This window comes from Sminthopsis crassicaudata, chromosome 6 (genome assembly GCF_048593235.1).
Source record: "Sminthopsis crassicaudata isolate SCR6 chromosome 6, ASM4859323v1, whole genome shotgun sequence".
Classification (NCBI taxonomy): Eukaryota; Metazoa; Chordata; class Mammalia; order Dasyuromorphia; family Dasyuridae; genus Sminthopsis; species Sminthopsis crassicaudata.
The window spans coordinates 32,219,717-32,247,607 of record NC_133622.1 but is presented as its reverse complement, the minus strand read 5'-3'; the positions used below and the strand labels follow the sequence as shown (position 1 = coordinate 32,247,607).

Here is a 27,891-nt window from a genome sequence, read left to right as displayed (position 1 = left end):
TGCCACAAAATTATAAAAATGTATAACACTCCTAACGTACTACGAAAGTTTTTAGTATGTAAATTTTTGCTATCTATTTATAATGATATTAGAGTCATGATTTAAAATCTTCATTTTACCTAATACCATGGGATATAAACAAATTCATCTTTCCTATGAATAATTTGTTAAATGTATCGAGTAGTTTAGCACAATATTATAATGTAATGGAAAATTTATTTCTTCTGGCAAAATATTCTGTTTCATATTTTTTCATTAACTTATTCACAGATTTTATAGTTTTTCTTTGTCGTGGTTATGTCTATTTCTTTTCTGGTTCTTGTGTTAATGGGGCCTAATCTTGATAACATAAAAGGAACACTTTATTTCTGGGAGTTCATATTATATTGGCATCATGCATCCCCTGTTACTTCTGCGAAAGCTATTTGCTGTAACACAGGAAATATAGATACTAAGATTTAAAATATAAAAAAAGATTTTGCTTATTTATACGAGATTATTCAATTTTTTCTCTAGGTTCTCTTTTTCTTTCTTGCACTATCCACATTTTAATAATTTCATTGATAAGTGTTGATTGATTGATTAATCTCATGTCTTAGCCAGATGTGAGAGAGGAAGAAAGAGAGAAAACAGTGATTTAGTTTCAGAAACCATTTTCTCAATATTGAAAATATCCAATAACCCTGAGAATTGATTGTGTGTTCATTTGTGCCAACAATAGTGCAAGAGAAAGAGGTGTCTGCATTTGGAACCTGGAGATGGCAGTTCAAATTTGCTCTAAGCTTTCTGGCTTCAAGGATTTAAGCAAGGCAATAAATGTGCAGTTCTGGTTCTTCATCTATAAAACAGGATCCACAAAAATAGCAAGCAATCTAATGGATTCTGACTTATATTTGCAAGCATATTTTTGATCCAGGCAATCCGAGTAGAGATTTCCTTCACCTTTGGATCACGATATAATGGTAAAATGTTTTGCAATCAAATAAATGTGTGTGTGTTGACATCTATTAGCAAGACCAATTCATTCAGTCCTTTCCCCACTGTTTTGTGAGTAGTCCAAACTTCCAGCCTTTCTGATGAGACTAACTATAAAAGACTGTAGTTAAATGATGAATTCAGACTCTTAGCACATCATCCAAATCTCTCTGCAACCCAACTCCAGATTTTCGGAGAAAATCGTTCTGCTTCTAGAAAGTAAGCTCTGGATTGTGACCAGGCTTCTAGTGAATTAAGGGGAGAATCAGATCATTTAGGGATATGGCAAAACAGAATTATATGAGAAAAGTGACAAAACTATGAATATCCACCGACCTGGCCCATGCTAGACCTTTCACTCCGAGCAGGTCAGTGACAAAGATCCCACATAAATCAGATTTCTAACAGCGCTCCTTGAAGTAACAGAAAACAGGAAGGTGAATGGGAAATTGTCAGTATGGAAATGGCTAAATAAATTGTGGCATTTGAAATATAATGGAATTTTTGAACCATAAGAAAAGACTGGGAAAACGATATGAATTTATACAGAATAAAATAAGGAGAATAATGATTATGATGAGGAAGAGAAAACAACATTAAGACATCAGCACTCAGATCCATTTAATGATCATCCTGACTCCCAATCTTGGAACATACTTCTTTTGGTAGAGAGATGGGGAAGTACAGGTGTGGAATGAGGCTGTCAGACATGGTGGATGGTGGCAGTTTCTTTTAGCTAAATTGCTAAGGGACAGCTCCATTAGCAGAGCTGCATGGGAAAGGAAAACAATGTTATCAAAAGCACAGATAAGACTTTTTTTTTGTAAGGTAGATCAAGAAAGGAATAAAAAAGAAGACTTTTTTTTTAATGCAAAAAGATGTGAGTGAACTTCACACATTATGTTGCTCATATAACTCCATAGCCATTACAACTTCAGATTAAAATTACTCTGAAATATTGAATTCTAATCCTGATTCTAATTTTGTGAAATATCCCTATGTAAACAGATCTAGACCAGGCCCTGCTGTGATAATGTCTGCTCATAATCTCCATTCCTCAGAATAGACATTAACCTTAATTGCATGGATGCCAATGACATTGTCAATTGTAGAAAATGGAAATAGGAAGGAAATAAATTTTACATCTCGATGGGAAAGAAGGTTCCACATACAAAATTGTGTTTTTTAAATTAGATAACATACAGAGGACTTTGTAAATCTTAAAGTGCTAGGTAAATGCTAGCTATTAATAATAATAATAAAATGTTCATTGATCTTTTTGTTTTCAGATCACTTATATTTCCCAGTGTATTTCCATATCTCTTTTCCTCCTAAAGAGGCACCCCCTTGTAACAAAAAAGAAAAAAGAACAAAAAAATTGGGGCATAACTAACTAATGCTTGATGGGGTGGGAAGGGGCCTGTAATTATCTGTAATGTTCCAAACCCATAGTTAATCATTTGTACAAATACACAAGCACCCACATACACACATATGTAGGCATTTTTATATGGAAATAGTTGCCTTCTTATTTCTTTTCTTTGGGGCTGTTTTTGGTCATTATAATTTCACAGCATTCAATTTTATGTACTTAATTGTTGTTCTCTCTATATTGTTGGATTTTATTTTCCAAATTCTGCTTTAACATTTTCTATAAATTGTAGAAAAGATGCTTTTCTCACTTAGAAATTCTCAATATTAGTGAAATCATAGATCCACAATCACATACCACAACATGTTCAGCCATTCCCCAGTTGATGGGGATCCCTGCAATTTCTAATTTTTTGCACCACAAAGAGATCTGCTATAATAATTACAATTTGTGCATTTTCCTCCATCTAATTTTTACTGTTTTCCTCCTTAGTATCTCTTTGTACCATGATCTTCTCTCCTTACCATCTTATTCCTTGTTTTACTCATCTCTCCTCCCACCATCCTAAATCTTAATCTAGAAGAGAAAGGGAAAAATGAAATTTACATGAAAACTTCATTATATATTTAAAAAGGAATCATAGATTGCACATAATAAATTTGCAATTTCATTGGAATCATCTTGCAATAAATACTTGTTTTATTCCATAACTTAAAAATAAATTGGAAAAAAAAATCATAGGTCTTAATCTTTTGTTTTCTAATTTCATCACATATATCAATGCTTATAACATAATAATATCCCATCACAGTCTGTTTTCTCTGTTACAAAGGAGGGTAACAGTGACACTGGGAAATGATTGTAGCATAAGTTTAAAAAGCAGCAACCAGAAGGCATGAATAAAACTTAATTCAATAACAATTAAAGCAGTGACTTCATCATATTAACATTTAGTCTTTCCTTACAATCCTTCCTAGGTTGCCATCAGGTCTGTATTTATTGTCACTCACCAAAATTTCTATTATTTGGACTTATGTTTGAAACTACTTCTGCAAGGTTCTCCTTAATGATAATGTTAAATTATCATCGGAACATTAGCATTTAATAAAAGACATATTTCAATAAAGTCTTAAAAAAACAAGATTTAGTCATTGTGTATATTAGCTTTCTTGCCGAAAAGCTACAGTTGGGTATAATTGTAATATTTCATCTTTTTTCCTTAATTATGATGAGAGCTGTTTTCATTGTTCTATGTAGCTTGCTTTGTACAGAAAAGTGATGCATAACGGATGAGGGAAGGCTGGTTCTTTTGAACAGTGATATAGCAAATAACCATAGATTCAGGAGTAGCTAAACAAGTTATGATAGATGATTGTGATGGAATATTATTTATTATGCTATAAGAATTGATATATGTGATGAAATTAGAAAACAGAGGGAGAGAAGGGATATAGATTAGACCTATGGTTTCTTTTTTGTTTTCAACTTATTTTTAAGTTATGGAATAAAACAAGCATTTATTGCAAGATGATTGCAATGAAACTGCAAATCTATCATGTGCAATAGTAAAAGCAACTCACAGAATTGCTAGATCTAGAATTATATATAACACCCGTCTCCTCTTTTCTCCAGTGTGTCATCCAAGAAGAAGGATTTCTTCATCTGTTCCTGGAAACAAAAATTTGTCATTACAACTAATTTTAGTTCAGCTATTTGAGGAAGGGTGTATTTCCTTAAATTTACGTTGTTTTGTCTTTCACTTTCAAAGAGTACCAAAATGACATCACTACATTACAATCTAATTACTGTATGTCCATTTCTTGAATCTTAGAGAGAAAAGAAGCCATGAAAGAACAAATTACTATAGACCCTCCATTCTCAAAGTGAGCATTTCACAAAAAAAATCAGATTTTATTAACACATTATTAATTTTAAGGCAGCTAAGAAATAACTCTTTGCATTTTCCCTTTCACAGGACTCTCACTTCCATTGTATTTGATCCTGCCATTGTCCCTTAGAGAGAGATGAGATGAGAGATATTAGCCCCATTCTAATAAGGAGCAAATCACAGGTAGTTAAATAAATCACCAGGTTGTATGGATGGTTAATGACAAAGTTGGAAGTAGAACCCAGTTCTTCCTACCATGTAAGCCTCAGAATGGCTGCAGTGATTTGTCTCTTACCCAAAGCATCTAATAATCTGATCCCTGATGGCTTTGAGACAAAATTAAGAATAAAGCTAGAATGCAATAAACTATCTTCAGTAAAACTTGCATAATATTGCAGCTATCCAACTTTAAAGTATCAGCGTTAAATATAATCGTGAGGAATAAATGGGTAGAACATGAAGATTTCTTTTTAGATGATTATGCTTCAGTTAAAAAGAAGAAGAAGCCTTTAAGATTAATCAGCTCCTAGAAGCAAAGTGAGAAAAACCTTAAAACTTAAAAGTGGGCTTCTTAAAACGTGTCTAAAACAGAAGCACAGAAAGTGGTAAGATAGGATAATGAAGAAATTAAAGATTTGGCAGACCACAGAAAAAATACAAATTACTCTGTGAATCAAAACACCCAGTACATATCACTTTAGGAATAATTGCTTGAGGGAAATAGATACAAAACAATTAGCAATTGGTTTTGTGGTAGACGCCTTGCTCTGAAATGTCTTCCGTTCTTTTTAGAATCTGATTTCTTTTAACAAAATTCATTTCAGCTCCCCAGTTCTCCAACTTGGACTATACAGGCTCAGAATATTAGGCTTCTGATCCACTGAGGGCATTTTCTGTAATATGGTAGAGGAGTGGATATTTCCTGTCCTGTCTTCCTCCTCTATCTCCATCCCCTCCCTAATGCCTGGAAAGTGCTTCCATTTATACTCTGCCCGTTTCTTTCTTTTTAAAGTATCTTCCTTCATTAAAAAACCAGTGTATCTTCTGACAGTGTCCAATCCCCTCTGCACCTCACCAATTAAAAACTGCTTTTTTTCCTTTCAACAAGTAATGTTTTTTGTACATTTAGAATGACCCGGGACATAGAAAACCAGGCCTGAAGTTAGGAAATTCTGAGTTCAAATCTGAGCTTGGACCACTTGGATCACTAAATGTGCATCCTGAGCAAGTCACTTCGTTTCTGTTTGCCTCAGTTTCCTCAACTGTAAAAATTAGGTTGATAATAGCACCTACCAGGGTTCTTAAGAGGATCAAATGAGATTATGTTTGTAAAGCACTTAATACCATGCCTTGCCTATGGAAAGCAATTGATAAATCCTTTTTATCTAATACCTTGAAGTTAACAAGTACTTAATAAATGCTTACTGAATTGACATACATATTTCATTTCAAACTAAACCCTTTTGACTTGACTAGATTTAAACTTCTGGAGAGCAATTTGGAACTCTGCCCTAAGAGCTATAAAACTACATACCCTTTGACCAAGCAATATCATTACTAAAAAGACATTTAACAAAAGGAGGAAAGACCTATTGGTACATAAAGCTATTTATAGCCGTCCTTTTTGTAGTGGCTGAGAATTGGAAATTAAAAGTTGGGGAATGGCTAAACAAGCTGTGGTATATGACTATAATGAAATATTATTGTGCTATAAGAAATGTCGAGCAGAATGACTTCAGAAAAACCTGGACAAACTTACATAAACTGATGCATAATGAAGTGAACAGAACCAGGAGGACATTATACACAGTAACAGCAATATTGTTTAATAATCCATTGTGAATGACTTAGCTATTCTCAGCAATATCATGGTCCAAGACAATCCTAAAGGACTAATGATGAAGTGGGCTCTCTGCTTCTAGAGAAAGAACTGGTGTCCTTAAAATACAGACTGAAATATGATGTTTTTCACTTTCATTTTTTTTCTTTTATTCAGGTCTTCTTGCATAAAATGACTAATGTGAAAATGGGTTATTTAATTGAATATATATAAACTATAGCTGATTGTGTACTTCCTCGGGAAGGGGAGAAGGGATGGATTTTTGGATCTCTCTCTCTCTCTCTCTGTCTCTCTCTCTCTGTCTCTCTCTCTCTCTCTCACTCTCTACTCTCTCTCTCTCTATATATATATGTATATGTAAAATGCCTGTTGTTTGCCAGACATGGCGTTAAGTACTTTGTAGTTATTATCTCATTTGATCCTCACAACAATCCTCTCTAACTCCAGGGGGTGCTATTATTGTCCCCATTTTGCAGAACAGGAAACTGAGGCAAAAAAAGCCATTGGAGAATGCAAACTGCAACCTGTTCACGTCCATCATAAATCTTTCTTATGTTTTTTTTTAAACTGTTAGAAAATAGCTCAGTAGGCCATGCATTTATGTATCCCAAGGATCCGTTAATGCCCATTGTGTATGTACTACATACACAAACCAGATCCCTAGAAAGAATATCATCTCACTTTATTCTGCCCTGGTCAAATGTCATTTGGAGCATTATGGTTATTTCAGAGGACCACATTTTAAGAAAGACACTGATCTCTTTCTTCTTCCTATGTAACATAAGCTCTTATCTTACTCTTCATTGGAAAAAAATAGGTTATCATTAGCTCTGTCTCCTTAATGCTCTGCGTCATATAGCTTACACATTATCCCCCATTTCCTCTCCTTTTCTCAAATCTTAGGAGGAGGAGTAGCTCTTCTTGCAAATACAATCCCTCTTCTTTTGCCTTTGACCTTTTTGAAAAAAAGTGTTTGGCACATAATAGGTGCTTAATAAATGCTTATTTAGTGAATGAGTGACATATATTATATATTGTTATATTATAATAATGTTATATAATATATGTGTATTCAACTATGTGCAAAATCCAGCCTTCTTCTTACTTTATCTATTTCTATTGACGTCCTTGCCACCACTTTAAACCTGGCAAATCATCCCAAACTCTTTTTCTCTCCCTCACACCTTGTATCTAATCAACTTACAAGTTCTGTCGAGTCTCCCTCTGCAGTATATCTCATATCAGGCCCTTCCTCTTTACTCATCCAGGCAGCTCAAACTCTCATCACCTCTTTTCTGGATTACTGCAAGAGCATCTTAATTGGTCTCTCTGCTCCTAATCTCTCCACTCTGAATTCCATCCCCACACAGCTGCTAAATGAATAGTCTTAATACCTAAGTCTGACATACCATTCAAGCTCTGCTCCAGGAAAATTGAAAAAGAAGCAAAATTTGATTTGGTCCCCTCAACCTTCTCTTTCTAGACTTTTCTTATAAATCCTTTTTTCTCCCAGGAAAAAAAACCTGTTATTTTGCTTTCATGCTTTGCCTTCAGCTATTCACAACCCCACATTCAGAGTTCTTATTCAGGTCCATCCTCCCTAGAATAATCTCCATTCCAAAATTGCCTCTTCTCCCCAAATTTCTCCCAAATATAAACTATACACCCCCTAATCTTTACTGTTATACTGCTGTGGAGTAGTATTAGATTTTGTTTCTTTGTTTGGGGATAATTCACACTAATTGGAATTACTATGATAGAATTATTTAATTTCTTTGATATATGTGGAATAGGTATTTAAGGACATTCCCAGGATCTTTTGCTTTCTTTCTGTCCAGCTCATTTCAGAACAAAGATCAATGATTTGATACCATACTTCTAATAAATAAAATTTAGCAAAAATGATTCTTGTCCACAAAATGTTTGAAAATCTAAGTCAAAAAATGAAACAGATAAAAATTAATGTGTTTTGCAGTAACTGAATATCAAGTATGTTGATATTAAAAGGAACCTTAAAGATATTCTTATTCAAGTCTCTCAGTTTACAAAGGAGGAAACTGAGATACATGATGATAAAGTGGTATAGCATTGGACCTGGAAGACCTGAGTTCAGATACTAAACTTTATGATTCTGAATGAGTCATTTAATTATTGTTTGCCTCAGTTTCCTTATATATAAAATGGGAATAATATTCTTCCTTCTCAGTATTTTGGTCAGGATAAAATGAGATAAAATTTCTAAAGCACTTTGCAAATCTTCAACTACTACATAAAGATACTTGTTAGTATTATCATTACTATTATTCCATTGTCACACAAGGATGTTAGGACAGTCTTGGCTAGAACTGAGGTCTCCAGACTCTGAGACCAAAGATAAATAAATGCATTAGGCAGGTGGGTGGTGCAGTAGATAGTCAAGTTCAGTTGGAGCCTCATAAACTTTATTAGATGTGACACTTAAGCAAATCACTTAACCCCAGTTGCCTCCCAATAAAGAAGTAAGTGAATGAATGAATGAATAAACAAACGAATGAATGAATGAATGAAAAGATGAATGTATTCATGAAACAATGGGATCCTGTTTTGATGGGACTAGAGTGAGGATTGCTTACCTAATGTTTCATTCTGGAAGATGAGAAATGCTGAGAGCTATTTGGAAAAAGAAAAAGATAATTCAAAGGAACTATGGCAAGAAGGTGCTCAGCATGTCAGAGAGTAAGATGGCAAAGGCAAATGAGAGTTATCTAAAACTAATAACGTGGATTTCAGAAATCATTTGTCTTAGAGAAGGAACATTAATCAGCACTTGTATGGACTTGAGTCCTCTCTCCAGTGTTTACAGGCTAAATGGCCATGGTCACTTTTTCCTACCTCTTTGAAGCTGTTTCCTCATAAAAATAGATATGGTAATTCCAGTAGTCTTGAGGAGCAATTGAAATAATGTAATGAGATCATGCAATTGAAACTTGAAGATGTGTGTGTGTGTGTGTGTGTGTGTGTTTATATATGTATATATGTATATGTTACCTAGTATAATTATCATCTCTGAAGCTCTTTCTTTCAGCTAATAACATCTAGATTTCATCGATAATAGCCTTAAAATGAGTCACAACCTTAAAAAATGGTTTTAAAAAAAATTTATACCTAATACCAATCCTGTAAGGATTCATAGAAAGGAAGAACAGGGTTATTTCAATATTGACATCTTTAGGCTTTCTTGTTACCATCTCAATTATCTAGAAAAATCTTTGTGTTTATTGATATTCTGATCGTCATCACTTTCTAAAAAGAAAAAGAAAGTTAAAACAGGTGAATGCCTCGAGTATCAAATTATTTCATTCTATTGTTCTTGATATAGGAAGGCATAAAGGAACGGTTGCCAGGAAAAAAAAAAAAAGGAATTTTCTCTTCAGTCTAGGGTTTTAGAAAAGATTTTACTATTATTGAAGGATCTTCTGTGATCTATGGCTGAGAGCAAAAAATGCTGAGCAAGCACCAAATCTTATGGTTCTTCAGGCTTATCAAATCAAGGTCATTCCTAAAACTAAGTTCTTCAAATAGGGAAACTAACATTGAATATCTTCATAGTACTCCAGAACATTTTCAAATGAATTTATGGTCCATTGATAGTAAAGCTAGAATACCATCTTTTTCTCAAAAGGGCAATAAATAAATATATCACAAAAAATGCCACAGAGTTTTTATATTTTAAGAAGCTGCATTTTAAAAGTACCGTGTAATAAATTCATTTTCTATTTCCTGGAATTAGCTCTAGATAAAGAATAAATGAATTGAAGATTCCTAAAATTGTTTATTTATTGCCCAGAATCACAGAATTACATAAGATTCAGAGGCCTAGTTCAACTCATTCTTGAACAACAATCCTGTCTGCGATATACCTGACAAGCAGTCAACTGATTCTTATTTGGACATTTAAAGGAGTCCATTCTACTTTGGTGTAACTGTTAGGATTTTTTTTTTTTTTTACATAAAGCCTAAATGTGCCTCTTCACAAATTTCAGTCATTTCTCCTGATTCTGCCCTCTGAAACCGAACAGATTTATTCCTTCTTCCACACAAACGCCCTTCAACTACCTGGAAACAGCCATGATATTCTCTTCTCTTCTGCAGACTAAACATGCCCTCTTCTTCAGATACCTAGATGGATGAAGTTATATTCATTATTATTAAATGTCAGTTGATTATATTCACCTTGATATTCTACCATGTCAAAATCTTTTGGATTGTTAACAGTCATCTATGTTTGTTCTCTCCCTCAGGTTCGTATCATCTGCAACTATGATAAGTGTGCAAACTTTAAGTTTAAGGGATCCGACCAGTGCTTTCTCAGAGTTCTTTGAAATACCCTATTCAACGACTTCTAGTCCACCCAATTATATCATTTTCTAGCTCATTTCATATCATCATCATTTCCACAAGAAAAGCAAGTGAGAAAACCCAAATCTTTTCTACAGTGTAGATAAAATCTAGGTAGAACATTGCCCTGCTCTAATAACCCTATACAGAGGGGAGGGAGGGAGAGAAGGGGAGAGAGAGACAGAGAGGAAGAAGAAGAAAGAGGAGGAGGGAAGGAAGGAAGAAGAGTTGGGGGAGGGAGGAAGAAAAAGAGAGAGGGAATGAGGGGGAGGAAGAGACAGACGGAAAGAAAGGGAAGGATGGAAAGGAGGAGGAAGGAAGAGACAGGGAGGGAAGGAGGCAGGCAATTGGGATTCTTTATCAGGGATCCATTCTTGATAAAGCCCTTTTGTTGTTTAGTCGTTTTTCTTCATGATCCTGTTTGGGATTTTCTAGGCAAAGACATTGGAATGGTTTGCCATTTCCTTCTTCAGATCATTTTACAAGGAAGAAAACTGAGGCAGTAGGATTAAGGTGACTTGCCGAGGGTTTCACAGCTTTTAAGGGACTAGGTCAGATTCGAACTCAAGTATTTCTGACTCCAGCACTGAAGAAGCCATGCTGGGTTTTTTGATGAGAATGAGGATAATGACAGTGTTAACAACCAACATTTATATAGTGTTCCCATGTGCTAGGCAACGGTACTAAGCACTTTATACCCACTGCTTCCCTTTCTAGATGTTTCTTTAATAAACTTTTAATCCGTTAATAAATAGACCCCAATTTTGCTAGGATTTTAAGTCAATAGCTAGTCTAGTTTTTTAGAATCTAATCTCCTTCTTTAAAAAAAAAAAATCAAGTCAATGTTCGTCCATTTAGTTCTACTGTTACTCTAATCTTTCAACTATCACTAACATGTTATCAGCAATCAACTCTGCCCATTTTTTCAGTACCCGGGGATTAAATTCCTCAAAGCCTGGTAGTATAAACTCATCAAAGGCAGGTAGGAGTTCATTAATCTTTCTTTCTTGAATGTCACCTCTTTTTGGCTTATTACAGTAGGTGACTAACATTTGATAACTTGATGACTGTTACTATTTTCTTTCACATTTCAAATGACTGTGTGTCAAAAATAAATGGCAAATTTTAGGAAAAGTATCCTGTCCTTCACATTTTTCTTCTTTTCATATGCAACAAAATCATAGTGAACTTAGGAGAGATCTGAATTGAATGAGGTTATGTTTGACTTGGAAGGCAGCTGGACATAATGTAGACTTAAGTTAAATCAGACTCTTAATACTTATGCAGGGAAGTCATAAGCTCTTCTTGCCTCAGTTTCTTCAGCTGTAAAATGGAGTAACATAGCACCTGTGTTTCTCAGAGAGCTTTTGAGATGATAATAATGTAAAGCACTTTCCTGTTGTTTTTTAGCTTATCTCCTTGTGGGATAGTTTGAAATAAAACAGGTTGTAGAAGAAATCAAGAAGATTTGGCTGCTCTAGAGCAGTCAGTAGAGATAAGAAGTGGAAGGAAGGAAGGAGAGGAAGAGAGATTGTTCTTCTCTTGTCCTGGTACCCATCTGCTCTTGGTTCCCCAATAGAGATTTGGTTCCCTTTAATGGGTCAAGCTCACCATAGACAGAAGCCAGGAACACATGGACTGGAGAAAGCCTTTTCTCACGGAATCATTCTTTGACGTAACCTGAGTTTTGAGAGACTGTTCATTGATTTTTGAGGTCCCGTTTGTGTAATTTTGAGTCCTTGTCACTCCTCGGAGACAAGAGGTTATTTGTTTTCCCCTCTGGGCTCGTTGGGCCTCCAGTTTACCAGGCTTTGCAAGCCTGATTTTCTGATTCTTTCTGAAGTCCCCCGGGAGCCACTTTTGTGGCAGATTCCATTTGGTTTCACAAGGCTTCCAGGCCGAGTGGGGGCAGGGGCAAACTTGGCATAGACCACAAATCTCACACATTAGGAACAATTTGTAAACTTCGAGCGCAGGGAGCCAGAGTCCATCCCCAGAACAGGCTGCTCCTGTTACTGCCATTGTCTGGGAGGGATTGCTTTGCCATTTCCCAGATGACCTGCCTGTGTGTGGAGAGATGTGAAAAGTTAGAGACAAAAATGGTTTCTACAGAGTGAGGGGGAGCTTTCTTGTGCAGAAAGGAAGGAAATACCTCTGTGGGATTTTATTTTTTTCCAAAAAATACAAAGAGCCTCTCTGTCTTTAATGCGAATGTCAGCTTTAAATCTTTTAGGTTTGGATTAACTCTGCAAAAGGAAAAAAAAAAAAATCTGACAGGCTTTCAAATATGATGCAGAAAAAAAAACTTTTTTTCCTCAATTCTTGTTGTTCATTTGTAAAGCCAAAGGCTGGGGAGGCTGTGAATAGTGGGCGCCAGTTGTTCCTTCATTCATAGTTAGCATTACAATGGTCAGAATTAACATCCTAAAACGTACATCACCACTTTTCACCAGCAGACATTTAGTACAAGGTGGCAAAGGCAGAAAATAAACTTTCCCTGGAAAATAAAAAACGTTAAAACCGAAGCCAGGAAAACATGATATTTTCGTTTAAAATGCCTAGAATTATTTTGTTTTTTAATATTAAAAAATGGCCTTTCTACAGTTATTATCTTACTATAAAGCTTCCTAGGAACACCCCCCTCCCCATCCTTGATAGACATTTCCTATTACACAGTTAGTGTTGGTTTTAACAATTGAGAATGTCAGCTAACATGTCCAAGATCATGTTTTGCTTATAAAATAAAGTGACTTTTATGTGAATATTTTTCTTCCCATTTGGTTTCAGAGGTATATGGATGTCGTTCTGTGAAATCCACGAGTTATTGTTTAATTTTATTTGCAGAATTTGTTTGTTTTAGGGACCAGTTTGTAATGGTTTTGACTTTATTTTTAAAAGGACTGTTTTCAGGGCTACTCTGCTTGGTGCAGACAGAATCTGTGCCCCCAGAGCTGCTTGTGTGTGTGCTGAACCTGATATGTAGGCAATGAAAAAGACTACTTCTTAGAACAAACCGGGCTGCCCAGCTCCAGTTACACATCCCTATCAGGAGAAACTCTGAAGAGCCATTAGACCTCTCATAAGAGATGTGATTTTTCGTTTCTGAATATTAGTTCTCCAAGTATGAAAAGAGAAATGATGACATGTCTGATGGTAGAGCAACAGCCCGTAAAAGCTAAGTTCTTGGGAACTTTTCCTCACTTATCTGCAATAAAAAAGGTTTCTTTTTCTTTCTTCATTCCTAAAAGCTGTTACATTTTTGCAAAAGTATGACCATGTTTTCCATTAAAATCTACAAATTTTGCTTTCTAGAAGTAGAGTCTAAGAAATAAATTAAGAATTTTCACCTAATTAAATTACAAAGTTGTATAATTGCAGCCAAATGGTAATTTTTTAATAGAATCATTTTCTTTGCAACTATGAGATTTCTGATATTTGGCATGTGATCCAAAGGTGGGTTATTTTAATACAATTTGTTCTCATTTTACACGCAAGTTATTTGCTTTGGCGTTGGCTCAGCCATAACAGGTGTGTTGAAGCAAATTACATAATTAATTTGAATAGGAGACAACTGATTTCTCTCCAAAATCAGTCCAAAAGTGACCCAACGCTTATTGTGAATGATATCTCTATTTTCCCTGCACTGTAGGAAATTATGATATTATATAATCATGACATTACATAATTTAGCAAAATGTTACAGGGTTGAAATTTTGAAATCAAGTCTGATTTATTTTTGGTAGAGTTTATTTTTATTTGATAATTACATTAAAAGGTATTGGAAATGTGCAAGATTTTTCTGTCGAGGGTTTGGAAGACTTCTTTTTGTACATTTTCGAGTTTAAGGAAAATATTATTCAGACCTAGTCTGGGTTTTATTTGGACTTTTTCTTGAAAAGAATGGAGCATGATATTCCAAGCCATTGAAAAGGCATATAGGAATGTCTAGATTTATTATCTCCCTCTAATGTTCACAATCAACAGAGAGAGAAAACTATTAAAAGAAATTCCTGTGACAGAACTTTAATACTATTAGACTGTTGTAGAAAAGAAAGCTACTCTGAAGATTTAATAAAATACAATTTTCACAAATTCGTTTTTTTAAATTAAAAGATTTTACATAATTATCTTAATGACTGTCATTCCAAAATGGGGTAACCTAAATTATTTTTATTATTAACTCATTAAAATTCAAAACTTTGAATTATTTTAAAAGTTTATTTATTTGTTTTTATTTATTCAGGCAGCCATGCTCTTTAGTTCGGGAGTCTTCTGGATGGGACTCTTATTTATTCCTGTGACATCTTTGCTTCTTGACATTGTATACAAAGTGTAAGTTTATCTGTCTTTGGTGTATATGATTATAGGCAGGAGACTACTTTCTTTTGATTGACATATTTCTCTAACTGGGAGGTCATTTTCAGAACTTATTTTTTGCACTTTACAAGGTTTAATAGTAGGATGAGATTAGGAAAAAGAAAATTAAAAGAAGAAACGGTCAATTGAAAGGCTGATCAAAGGCCACACAGTTGAAAAACTGAACCAAAACAGAAAGTCCATATTAATGCTGGGGAGCACTGCACCGAGAAGGAGAATTACTTGGAAGTTTTTACTTATGATATTATATATCCCAGATAAAAAGGAAATTGATGTAAGAATTTTGTTCCCTTTGAATGCATAAGGTTTCTAATGACATTATATAGAAGAGTAGAAGGAAAATTTTCTTGTTTATTTGAATCGTCATTCTAAGAATGTTTTAGAATGTTAAATACTCCCACAATATACAATTTTCACCTGGCACTGACTTCATATATTTATTTAATATTTCTCATTGTTTTTATGTTAAGCCAAAAATATTTTCCTGTAAGCAGCTAGCATGATTATTTTAGGCTTTAAAAGGGGCACAGCTGAGATTAATGTTTATCTAATTGTTGTTCATTCTGAGGTGATCATTGTACTTATAAATTATTAGTATGATATTAAAATGAATAACTAGTTCTTATATTTTGACATTTGCAAGAGAATTTTTATATGAATTTTTTTATTAAACAGAATCAAGAGGGCCACTTTTAAAACATTGGTAGATGAAGTTCAGGAGCTAGAGGCAAAATCCCAAGATCCAGGAGCTGTCGTACATGGAAAAAGGTAAAATAAAATAAATAAGTAGAATTTTCAAATATGCTTTTTATTTACATATAGACTTGTAATTTTCTGGTGCCTAACATCATAGAAAATTATTATGCAACATAATCATGGCACTAAGCTTAAAAGGTAACCGTAATAGAATATATATGTGCGTGTGTGTGTGTAAACAAAATTAGTATTTAACATAAGTATTGCAACAGCAATACAAACCTGCTACATATTTATTTTAATTAGGACTCAGCATCAGGAACATTTCAGTTCTATCTCTGCCTTATTCTGGGTATGACTTTGAGTAAACCATTAGACCTTGCAATGTCCCTGGAAATTCTCTAAAATTCAGAATTTCAGTGTTTGTGCTCAAGGACTTTTCTCAGGAGAAGTTCCCAGAATCAGTGAAATACCAAGTCCTGTTTCCCTCCTCCCAAAAAAAAAAAAATGACACAATTAATCTAAATTAATTAGTTTAGTTTGGCACAATAAGTTTTAGACAATTTTTTAAGGCACTTAATTTCTTGGTAACCCTAAAGATCCTGAAATTTCAAAGAAGATGCTGACCACACCGGTGAACAAGTATCCTATCATATAATAAAAGCACAAATCCAGGCTCTCACCTAATCCTTTATAGATTTCAGAATGGCATTCTCATCTCCCGTTCTCCAGTTCTTTGATTCTGGAAAGTCACTTATCTCTTGGTACTTCCTTGCTGGTGGGTATCCTGTCTCTTAGAATTGAGAATAAAAATATTTATTCAAAAATAAATTAAGTGGCAGATTTTGGTAATAATGATGGATCTCCTCCATCAAGTAAGTTTTTCCATTTTAAAACTGACATGAGAATGCTACTTAATTTAGAATCTTGTCATATAGTAGTTGTTTAGAGAAACTGGAATATTTATATGCCAATTAAGTAAAGATATGAGAGAAGGAAAGGAAATTTGGCAATACTCTCTTAAGAGCCATATTGCCCATCTGCCAAAAAGAGTGCCCCAAATTTCCACTAAAAAGAAAATGAAAATTGATTAAATCAAGGACTAAAGGCTTCCAGACCAAAAAGGAGTATCCAGATTTGCAGCTTCTCCTGCCACTGTGATGATGGCAAACCTAAACAATTAACATGTTCTTCCTGAAGAAAACAAAGAAAAAAGGGAAAGGTGGAGGGTAGAGGGGAAGGAGCTGGGAACTAAAGAAGGGGAGGGTCAGATGAAGAAAAGAAATTGGAAGAAGTCACTGGCACTAACTATTATATTAAAGGGGGTAGAGTAACTTGGTAATGTGATCTCAAAGGCAATATCAATCATCTTTTAAAAATAATTGCTCATAAAAATAGTGCCAAAGATGGAATTGAGCAAATGTCCCATTTTCCAAAATGGAAATTTCTTTACAATGTATTACTGATATGCTATTCAAATAAAGAGAATTCCACATACTACAATAAACTTTATATTGACAGCAGATCATTAAACCAAATAGTATGTGGAAGTCTCAGAGAGAAAAATAAATCAATCAGTTGGCATTAATATGGGTTCTTGAAGAATAAGTTATACCAAACAACTTTTTTTAAAAGATTTACTAGGATAGCATATTAAAGAGATTCCATAATAGGTATCTTGTTTTCATTAAGGCATCTGCCAAAATATCTTTTTAAATAAGATATGTGGATGGTTTGGAAACGCAATTAAAGGGATTCAAAACTGGTTGAATAGTAACATTTTAAAAATAATGATTAACTGATTGATGTCAACCTAGCAGGAAGTCTCTAATTGCATGCCATAGGAATCTATCTTTGACTGATCCTTTTTAGTGATTTTAATAATGACTTAGAAGAGGACTTGGTAAAAATAAACTTTAAGTACTGTATAAGTTTGAGTCATTTATTATAAAGATAAAAAGGCATGCTGTGTCAACTGTACAGGTGATGGAAAAATAGGAGGAATAAATGATATGAAAGATGATTAAATCTAGATTTAAAAGGAGCTTGACAGGTTAGAAGGTTGGGCTATTATAGAAAGATGACATTTAAGAAGTATGAGGCTCAAATAAGTAATTATAAACATGCTTGAAACCTGAATTCACAAAAACTTATATTTAAAACAAAACAAAACTTGGCAATACTAAACAACTACAAACTAAGTAGGAGATAATCATGTGATGGATTTATTTACATTAGTAGATATAGAATTATCAGGTTATTGAATATAATAGCAGCACTGATCAGGCTACATCTACTGTATTGTCACTTCTAAAAACTATGTTTTAAGGGGAATATTGACAAACTAGAACATTTACATCCAGAAGTTGAGAAATTAGAATGATGAAGCACCTGGAAATTAGGTGATATGCAACTGTTAAAAGAAGCTTAAGAGATTTTTCCTAAGAAGGAGACTGGAAGAACAAAGGATGATAGACATCTTCAAGAATTTTTAAAACTGTCATATGAAATAGAATGGAAATATGTTTTGTGTTCTTAACAGGGCAGAAAAAATAACAATGGATAGAAATTATAAGAGCACATTTCAAACTCTCTCCCAGTTAGAGCTACCCAATAATGGAATGAGCTTTTTGAAGAACTGAGTTATCCATTATCCCCTACTCCTTATATTCAGAGTCTAAGTAACTCCCAATTCAGGGGTGTCGTATAGGTGATTCCTATATTAGATTTTGAGAGCAGGTAATCTCTAATTTCCTTTCCATCCCCAATATTTTTTAGTCCTCTGAAAGGAAAGAAATAAGAGACTAAAAAGAAAAGGCAGAATTTGAAATGACAAAGGACATAACAGAAGAGTTGTGAGACTAAAAAATAATGAATTAAGCAATAAATAAAGCTGGGTTTTATATGCATAGATGTTAAATTGGCTTGCCATGGTTAGATTTAATTCTGATTTTTTTAAATCACTTTTTCTGTGGTGCCTGATTTTCATGTTATTTTTTTTAAATTATTAGTTAAATATCATAGGACCTATTTTATTATTCTGTTAAGCCTATTTTTAGGTGCTATTCCAGACAAACCAGACAGATATGGGTTTTTTCCTCCAAAAGATGAGCTCTTAAATAAAAGTTTACTCATCAGGTCAAGCCATGGGCATATAAAATATGATTTGAAATTCTAGCTTCTCTTTGATTTCTTAGAGTTATGGTAACATTTCAAAATGCAACTCTCGTTTTCACACAGATTCTGATTTAAATTTTCAGTCTGTATAAAACTTTAAGCTAATTCTTTTTTACTTCCAAACATTAATGACTTTAATTAATGACAAACCAATGAAATATAAATAGAAACCAAATTTCTGAGTTTGCCAGTTTTTATTCTTTATTGTAGACATAAATCAGAGTGTGGTCATCATTCATATGTATATATAAGTAATGCTTTTAAAATAAGCTTTAAGAACCTAAGCTGGCATGGAATTATCCAAGGAAATTTTTACAAAAATAATTTTTCAAGAGGATTTTGAAAAGGCAGTGAATTTGTTACTGACATTGGAACTGTCCCCCAAATCCCATTTTAAATTTTATTGGGGTTTTTTTCTCTTAATATCAAAAGTGTCGACAAAAACATGATATTCTCTGTCTATCTCATAAGTTCCAGGCCTAGCAGAGAAATAATTTCAAGTGATAGCTAAGTGAAAATAGGTCTGTGGCACTAAGGCTAGTTAAATCTCAGCATTATTTCCCTGAGAGTTAATACCTACACACTCCTGGCTATTCCTGCACCAACTCTCTACTGCCATCTGGGTCTAGTTTAAGCCAACTGGATATCATCACAGAACTAATTGTGGACAGCAAGGGATAACACGATTCCCGAATTTGATGTAAAAGAGATATAAACATAGTCATTACTTACATATTGGAGGTTAGTTTTAATAAGATGAACAAAATGACTTATCAACTGAACATAAAAAAACCATGTTTGCCAACAGACTAAATAACAAAATATGAATTAGTATATAATTAATTGTATTGTATTACCTAATGCTGGTATATATAAAAAAAAGTATTGCTTTTCAAATAATAGATCTATACCCTCACTTTCATTTAAAATTCACTTAAAATTGCTCTGCCTTAATGATTATAGAAATAGTTCACCTGCTTAAGTGGCAGTTGCAGCTGAATTTTTTTCCAAGGGTGGAACCAAATTTTTGATTGAATTTCATAATTCTGCATGATGCAGTAATGCATAGGACTCTAGGATACAGTACAAAAATCTAGCATAGCCTAATGCTGAGAAAGGGGATACATGTGATAGGAAGTAGATTTATGATGATGTAAGTAGAGAAAACTTTTCTTCATTTTCTGTGTCGAGTTTTTGCAGCAAAAACACAGAATTTTTATTTGTTCCTTTTTTATGTATCACATATTTTCAGTAGAGTAGAAGTTATTACTTTACAGTAAATATTGGTAACCATAAATATCCATGGCACTGAAGAGCATTTTTTAAATATAACAGAGTCCCTGTTGAAAGGCGTATAAATTCTAAGTTGAAAGGTTCACTATAGGTGAAATACTAGAGAAATACCATTCCTCATCATATAATGTTTACTATGCTCCCTCCTGTGCATGGCATTTATATTTATATGCTGTGGTAAAGAATTAACTATTAAATCGAGACAGAACAAAAAGATGTTTGATATTTTACAAAGTATCATTTCTGTGTATGTATGTGTACACACATATGTTCTAGCTAATGTTCAACAATATGTTTATGTTCCCCATTAGCCTGAGGAGTTGCTTATAAACCAAAACACACTCTTAAAGGGTAAAAGCACCTGCTATTTTGTGATTGCATCTCTTCTGATTGAACTGGTAAATTAAATTGCAGAAAGCCAGGGAAAAGGAACAGGTTGGGTGTTTTGTTTTCATTGAACATTACACAGCCCTTCAGGCTAACATTTAACATTACTCAGCTAATGTGGAACATTACCTCGTTATAAACAGTTGGTTAGATGCCGTCTTGTGCCATGAAGCTACAAACCTGCACAAATAAAAATGACTGTTCTCCTATTTAGAAATCTATAATATGGAAGTTAATTTTCACATATACCTTCTAAACACATTTATGTCTTCACATTAGGACATTATATACCTAGGGAAAATGCTATGAAACCTGCCAGAAGTGTTTTTGATAAGGAAGTTGTAGCGTGATATATTTGAAAGTTCCCTGCCTTATTATTGTCTAGTCATTTCGGCATAAAACACCAGAGGCTTCCCACCACCCCCATTGCCAGTGGTTCTGCTAATAAAATTAGACCACCTGCTGCTAAAGCTGCCTATTTCCTCAAAGCAGTTACATATTTTAGGATCCCACAGGGTCCTCACGTCTGTAATGTTATATCATTTAAAGAGTAGTTGTAGTCAGAAAAGTGACTAGGTAAAAATGGCACCTTCCTCTTCCCCATATCTGTTTATTCCATTGAAAAATACAAATTTTACTACTCGTTGCAAAATTAATGTGGTTCTGCATGGTCTGCTTCTTGCAGTGAGGTAACAATTCCCAATGAGAATGTGAAATTTTCTATTCATTCAAACTATGAAAAACTTTAATACAGCATTTTTGAAATGTTTTTGTTATTATTTTTCAAAAAATGTTTGAGTCTTCCCTCTTGAGATTTTCTTGGTAAAGATACTAAAGTGGTTGGTCATTTTCTTCTCCAATATGATTAAGGGAGAACTAATCTCCAAGACTTTTATATCGTCCCATGGGCATTTTGTTTTTATTGATTATACGCTTAATTATAAGATTTGCATTCTCCAGTAGCTTCGTTTCAATATTCATGATATAGATATAATTTATTTTGATTTCTAAAAGAATAGAAGCAATATATCACACTAGTTTATCATAATTGAAGCCTCTAGAACTTCATTGTGATGTGAGAGTAGCATTGGGTCCCAATGATGATAAGAGTCATTGAGAGGTTCTACTTAATTGGAAAGGCTTCAAGTATGGCTGCAACAAAAGACCATATCCACTGTGTGACAATTAGCAGAATTAAGTTTGGTGAGATTCATCACCACAAGACTAGCCACTTGGTAAGAAATATTTTTCTGTTTGTAAATAAAGCAAACAGATAAGAATGCAAAAAGGCTTTTTAAAATTAATTTTATAATTATAACATTTTTTGACAGTACATATGCATAGGTAATTTTTTACAACATTATCCCTTGCACTCCCTTCTGTTCTGAATTTTTCCCCTCCTTTTCTCCACCCCCTCCCCTAGATGGCAGGCATTCCCATACATATTAAATATGCAAAATGGCTTTTAACTCTGTTTCTTTACACTTCTACAATTAGTTATTTATCTTTTTTATTTTTAATTTGCCACTCTTCTGCAAAATCTCGTGAAAAACATATTTCTGAAAGAACTGAACCGTATCTATATTGAAATTCTCTGTAAATTCATGGTAAACAGAATCAGAAAACCTAAAGATGTTGCAGTTAGATGGAAAGTTGCTTAAGCATTTTGCTTGGAGAGATAAATAATGAAGTTGGATAAATTGTGCACTTAAGGTACAATGAGATCCATTGACTACTTAGTTAAATTAAGTAGTTAAATTGCTCACACAAATATCGGAAGATAAACCTCTATAAATATAATTTATATACATATATAAATATAATATTCTCTTTACCTCTCATTCTGTTAAGTGACTATGAAGATGAGGATCTGAATTAGAAAAATGTAAGCTTGCCTATTCCTTCTAATGTTTTCATCAAGGATATTCTGGATGCATGCATAAATAATTTTCTCTGCTATAGAGTTTTCACAAAGAAATGTGGACCACAACTACACAGGAAGAGAAGGCTTCAAACAAAACAAAACAAACAAACAAACAAAAAACAAGGATCTCTAATGGTAGAGGAGCTACCCATATCACTGAAATCATAGATCTACCTAAAACATCTACAGGAATAAACATCTATAATGTGCCATTCTAATCCCTGAATAGACATGATACATCATTCTCTTGAGGAACTTGGGCTCTAACAGGAGAATAAGTCGAACAGAAAATAAATATGAAATGAGTTCTCCATAAAAATGCATTTAAATTAAAACACCAAGAACCATGGCTAGTTTAAGGAGAAAGGTTAGAATCAATTGAGATTAAAGAAGTAACTTTTAAATAAAGCCTCTAAAATAGCAAACAGTTGTTTTATCTAGTAAAATGTTTTCCCTATAATTTTAAGTCAGTTTTAATAAAGAATGGAAACTGTATAACAATTTGGAATTTCTTGAAAAAACTTTTGATTCCCTCATTCCTCCTTGTTTTTCCATTCTGATTTTTATTTTTCATATCTACCAGTAAGAGCCAGTTTTCATTATCAAATACGATAGGGTTGGCTCCATTTTAAAGACAGGGCATGTTGATGATCTTAGTCATCAAAATAATGTGCTTTTCAATTCAAGAAATATTATTCCTTGAGGCATGCTTTTAATAATTACATGATTAATTACACAGATTTACTTTTGTCAGAAAGACTACTATGAACATTTATTGAAAAATAAATATTGCCCTTTGCTGTGTTATATTGTATAATTATTTCTAAAAAATAGTTGAAAAAATAAAATGATAAACATATTTTCTCTTACTGTATCTTAGTAGTGTTTGAATTATTCTGAGAAGAGAGCTATATATAATATTTACATAGTGTTAATTTCCCTTTCTTACATAAATATAATATCCTCAGGGGGTTTTATTTCCCAAAACATAATTTTGTACCCTAAATGGTGACATGAAAAAAAATGTTTATAATAAAGGTTTTTTGCCCTTAGCCAACATGATATATTTGGAAGATTCTTTATTGTAGAATCCATTTTGAATCAATTAACAGTGTCTGAATTCTTCATCTGTAGATAATATACAGGTATTTTTAGTGGTTTTTTTTTATTTATTTATAAAAAGAATTGATTAAACTAACTGACCTCCAAAATCCTTCCCAAATCTTAAGGTTGTGATTTGACAGTATGCCAGTAAACCTGATATAGCTTAAAACTCACATGGAACAGTTTCACCCTTTTTCTTCTCTTAAGAAGATAATATCCACAGTAGAAAATACTTTATGGCTTTGTGGTGTTAGGATATAAAATGAATAAATGCCATGGGAGGATCAAACATTTGGTTACCATTTTATTGTTATTTCTTAGTAAAAGCAGATTAACACTCAGGTGTTAGTACAAGTTAAGTACTTGTAGTAATACAAGTTAATTTAAGAATTCTTTTCAGGCAAGATATCTTGAACCAGAAACACTGAAAATCATCTCGTTTTTTAAGCTTCCTCACTTTTGTCCTCATTCACCTAACTTAAGTAAATATAGGAAGTTAAAAAGAGAATTTTATTGGGTGCAGTATTCTTCTTCAAACATGGTTACAGCTTAAGATGGGGTGTATAATATAAACTGGAATTACATGAATCATCTTTCTTAATGCAAAATCAGTAAACTATAAATTTCTTAAAGAGGTACTTTGTTTATATTTTTATACTTATTCTGCTGGCCCCTAGGTTAAGCTCATATACCATGTGCATATTTCATTATTATATAATTGTGTACTTCATATGTTTGTACTTTCTTGATAGTCTGACAGAAAGAGCACAACTTTTGAAGAATGTCTTTAAGAAAAATCATGTGAACTTGTACCGTTCTGAATCTTTGCAACAAAATCTGCTCCGTAAGTGTTTATTTTTAATTAGTATTTTTTCATTTAAAAAAAGTATACCTTAGCATGATTCTTTGATAGGAATAAATATTGTTAAAATAAGATTTTTATGATGTTGGGCAAAATAAAAATCATTGCATGATAGAAAATAGTATGTATGTCACTGAAAAGTAAAACATATAATTAATATATGAGAAGAAAATTTCTATAGTCCAACAGTCTAAATTTATCTGTATAATATAGCTACAAAAAATAAGACACCAACAAAGCAAACAATAAAATGTTATTTTTCCTGGTCCTCTGCCATATTTCAAAAAGGTTCCAGTGGTAGAATGTGATAGAATATCATGAAGTACTTTGGATAATGAACACTTTATAAGATTTTATTAACTCTTTTATAACAGATCATTTTTACTTCACCTATTTTGCTTTAAAATATAATCTATTTTTCTTTTTTCACTACAAATATCCATAAATAAGCAAATTCTTACAAAATTGGTTTGGTACTTCTACCTGTTAATATTATAAGCATCTAAAAAATAAGCCCTATTATAGAAAACCTTAACTGTATCATCAAGCCTAAAGTAAACTTCTCATTCATATCATTAATGTTTAAAAGGTTGGGGTTGGTTTTTTTTTTTTTGGACTAAGGTTATTATTTGCATGTCTGGTTTATTTTTTATTTATATTTACTATAACCTTTAAAATTACATTTTAAAATATAGGAAACTTTTGACAAAAATAGAGAATGTATATTAGAGAGCCCTGAGAATAAGGAAGTCTAGAGATACTACTCTTCAAGTTAATCCTGCTCTTGGATTTCCCTAATCATATTAACCAAAGAGCACATTCTCAGTGGCAGAACCATGGAGAGAGAAGAGGTGGGAGGTAGCCCAAGGGAAGTGGTCCTATTTGTCCGTACAGCCATGAAACATAATCATCCATGTGATATCATTGGAACCCATAACCCATGGATGTTCAACCATGGTTTGAATCTGTTTTATATATTTAATCAAAATAAATAATTTCTCCCTTCTTTTGTAGATGGCTACGCTTTCTCTCAAGATGAAAATGGAATCGTTTCCCAGTCTGAAGTCATTCGAGCTTATGATACCACAAAACAAAGACTAGATGAATGGTGAAAGGGACTTGACTTAAGAAGTGGGCTCAAATACTTACTTTCCTGAGACAACCTACTAGGGCTTTACTGGAATCCGCTAAATCATTCCAGTCCAGGAAGTTACAAAAAAGATCCTTGCTGATGTCATTGAGTGAAGTTCAGATCCATCTCTTCTGTAGACAGAAGCACTGTGCAACTCTACTGGAACAACATCTCTTTCAAAGTTTTCTAAACAAGTATTTGCTTCTATCTTTGTAAACAGAGGTTGAAAATGACCTTGTCTCCTGCCAGATTGCTCACTTAAAATGAGGTTTTTTCAGTGTTGTTGTTACTCCATAGCTAGGGATAAAGCTAGTGCTGAGATGCTGAATATACCATAGGATGACAGATCTCTGCAGTTTATGGGAAAATGTGAAATAGCATTATGTTTTCAAAGAGGGGACTGTTGGGAACAAGACTCAGATTCGAAATGAGCTGATAACCAGCATTTCTAAGGGGCGGACTCGTCTTTCTGAGCAAAATTTCTAAGCAAGGCTACGATGGTTGTGAGTGTCAAAACCGTCCTAATAAATGTTTGCCAAAGAAGTTCAATAAATGTATTTCTCTTTCAGTAGCCATTTGCACAGAAACGTCAAAGGAAAATCTCCTTCTTGTCATTTTGTCAGAACTGCATGCTTGACTTTTTATCCGTAAGATGATCAGTTTGCAAAAATGAGTCAAATTCAGGTTTCGTCTTTGGCATTTGCTACTAAAATCTGTAACGTTTTGCACCTTCAGCCTTACGAATGCTTCTTTCTTCCTTGTCTCGTTTATCTGTCAGTGTCAGAGAGGTACATTTTCATGTGGCAACTCTCTTGTGATGGTAATTTTTTAATGTTGTGTTTCTATCTATTAGCCAGCTCTAGTGAATTTCCATCTTTTTCTATGATGTTTCTCTGCTCTAAATTTTGTGGCCTGACGGGGTATTGTAAAGTCCTAAGAGGAGCTTTTTTTTTTCCACTTGACAAAAACATTTACATATTTCTATAAGATTTCCAAAGTTTCTGTTCAAATATTTGGAATACCACATCAGATAAATGCATTTGCTTTTATAAGGTCCTTTGGTTTTACTTTCCAATTCCCCCTTGAGGTTACCGCTGTCTTAAATAGACAAGCCATGTGTAATCTATATTTAAGAATGAGTAATTAGTTTGCTGTTCAGTTGTCAGAGGTAGCTACCACATTTCACTTAACTAAAATGAATCATATGTTAATGGAAAGAACACATTTTTTAACATGCAAAAAAAAATTGCTCATTTTACCCAAGGCCATAGTTGAGAAATGAGGAGCACTTCTATATAAATGGTTGTATCCATATCTTGTTAAATGAATGTTTAGTTCATTTGGCACTTCTGAACTATAAAAAAAAATGCCTATTTTGCTATGAAAAGCAAGTGACAAAATATGTTTGACAATGCATAAGCAAATTTGTATTCCCACTTTAAACATATTGCTTTTATTTTAGATAAAAAGAACTCCAATTTCCAGATACTTATAGTAGATGAAACACATGTTGCCTTTTAGTGAGTAGCAGATTTGCCTTTCAGTGGACAAGAGATGCCTAAGACATGAAACTTGCTTCTTTTTTGTTTTTGTTTTTTCCCTTTTTTAAAATTTTTATGTAAAACATTTCCATATTACTCATTTGTAAGTCTTTGTTTTTAAGAAAGGAGAGTTTACTAAATCAACTATTGACTTTAACAATTTCACAATCATCATTCTAAATTCAGATTTAAAATAATTGGGTCATATCTTAAGGGCATCTAAAGTCCCTTTCAGTTTTGAACTTCTCTGGTTCTATGACGAAAGAATCATTTCACTCACTGTATCCACAGCTACTCTCTCCTTCTATGTCAAGTAAACTCCCCTTCCTTTCTTCCTTACTTACAGAAAGATGTCACATCTTCAATTTAACTTTAGTTCAGGGCACTTTCAGCCCATATTCAGAGATACAATTTTAAGGAATCATGCTCTAGAAAGATTATTGAAGAGTTGAGTATTGAAGAATAGAGCTATTTTCTCAATTATGTCATTTCTAAAGTTTAATATATATATCAATATTTATCCCTTCTTTTAAATGTGTCTTTAGTCATCCCTTTCCTAGTTCATATATTTTTATATGCTTCCCAAGTGAAGAATTTTGAGGAAGAACCACAAATATTCAAAAAGAAGTAAATCTATCCCGTCTACCAAAAAAAAAAAGAGATATTTCCAAAAAATCATCTTCTATTTCTATTTCCTGCCCCTCATCAATTTTACTCTTCACATGACCTTCCAAAAGTTATCAATGAGATAGAATTGAATTTCTTAACCTAAAGGTAATACTTATATTATTGATCCATGGTTAATTTGTTGAAATGTATTAACATTAATGAGATACCCTATTTAAATGATTCTCTTTAAATTCACAAAAAAATTAATTTATCATGACTCAGTTTCTCCCAGCACTTGAGTTACAGTCTGGCATAGAAGTCAGGGTGCTAGATTTTA

The 27,891-nt window shown here is 33.3% G+C and overlaps 1 protein-coding gene across 4 annotated transcripts in view; it reads left to right on the top strand.

The window, feature by feature from the left end:
* ATP8A1 (ATPase phospholipid transporting 8A1) overlaps positions 1-27,603 on the top strand; it is a 249,302-nt gene extending 221,699 nt beyond the window's left edge. For all 4 annotated transcript variants that reach the window (XM_074275001.1, XM_074274999.1, XM_074275000.1 and 1 more), the window contains 4 exons: positions 14,696-14,784; positions 15,505-15,597; positions 24,163-24,254; positions 25,287-27,603. In XM_074275001.1, the coding sequence (XP_074131102.1) occupies positions 14,696-14,784; positions 15,505-15,597; positions 24,163-24,254; positions 25,287-25,384 (372 nt within the window). In that variant the 3' untranslated portion in view covers positions 25,385-27,603. The remainder of the gene's footprint in view (positions 1-14,695; positions 14,785-15,504; positions 15,598-24,162; positions 24,255-25,286) is intronic.
* Positions 27,604-27,891: the final 288 nt, after the last annotated feature.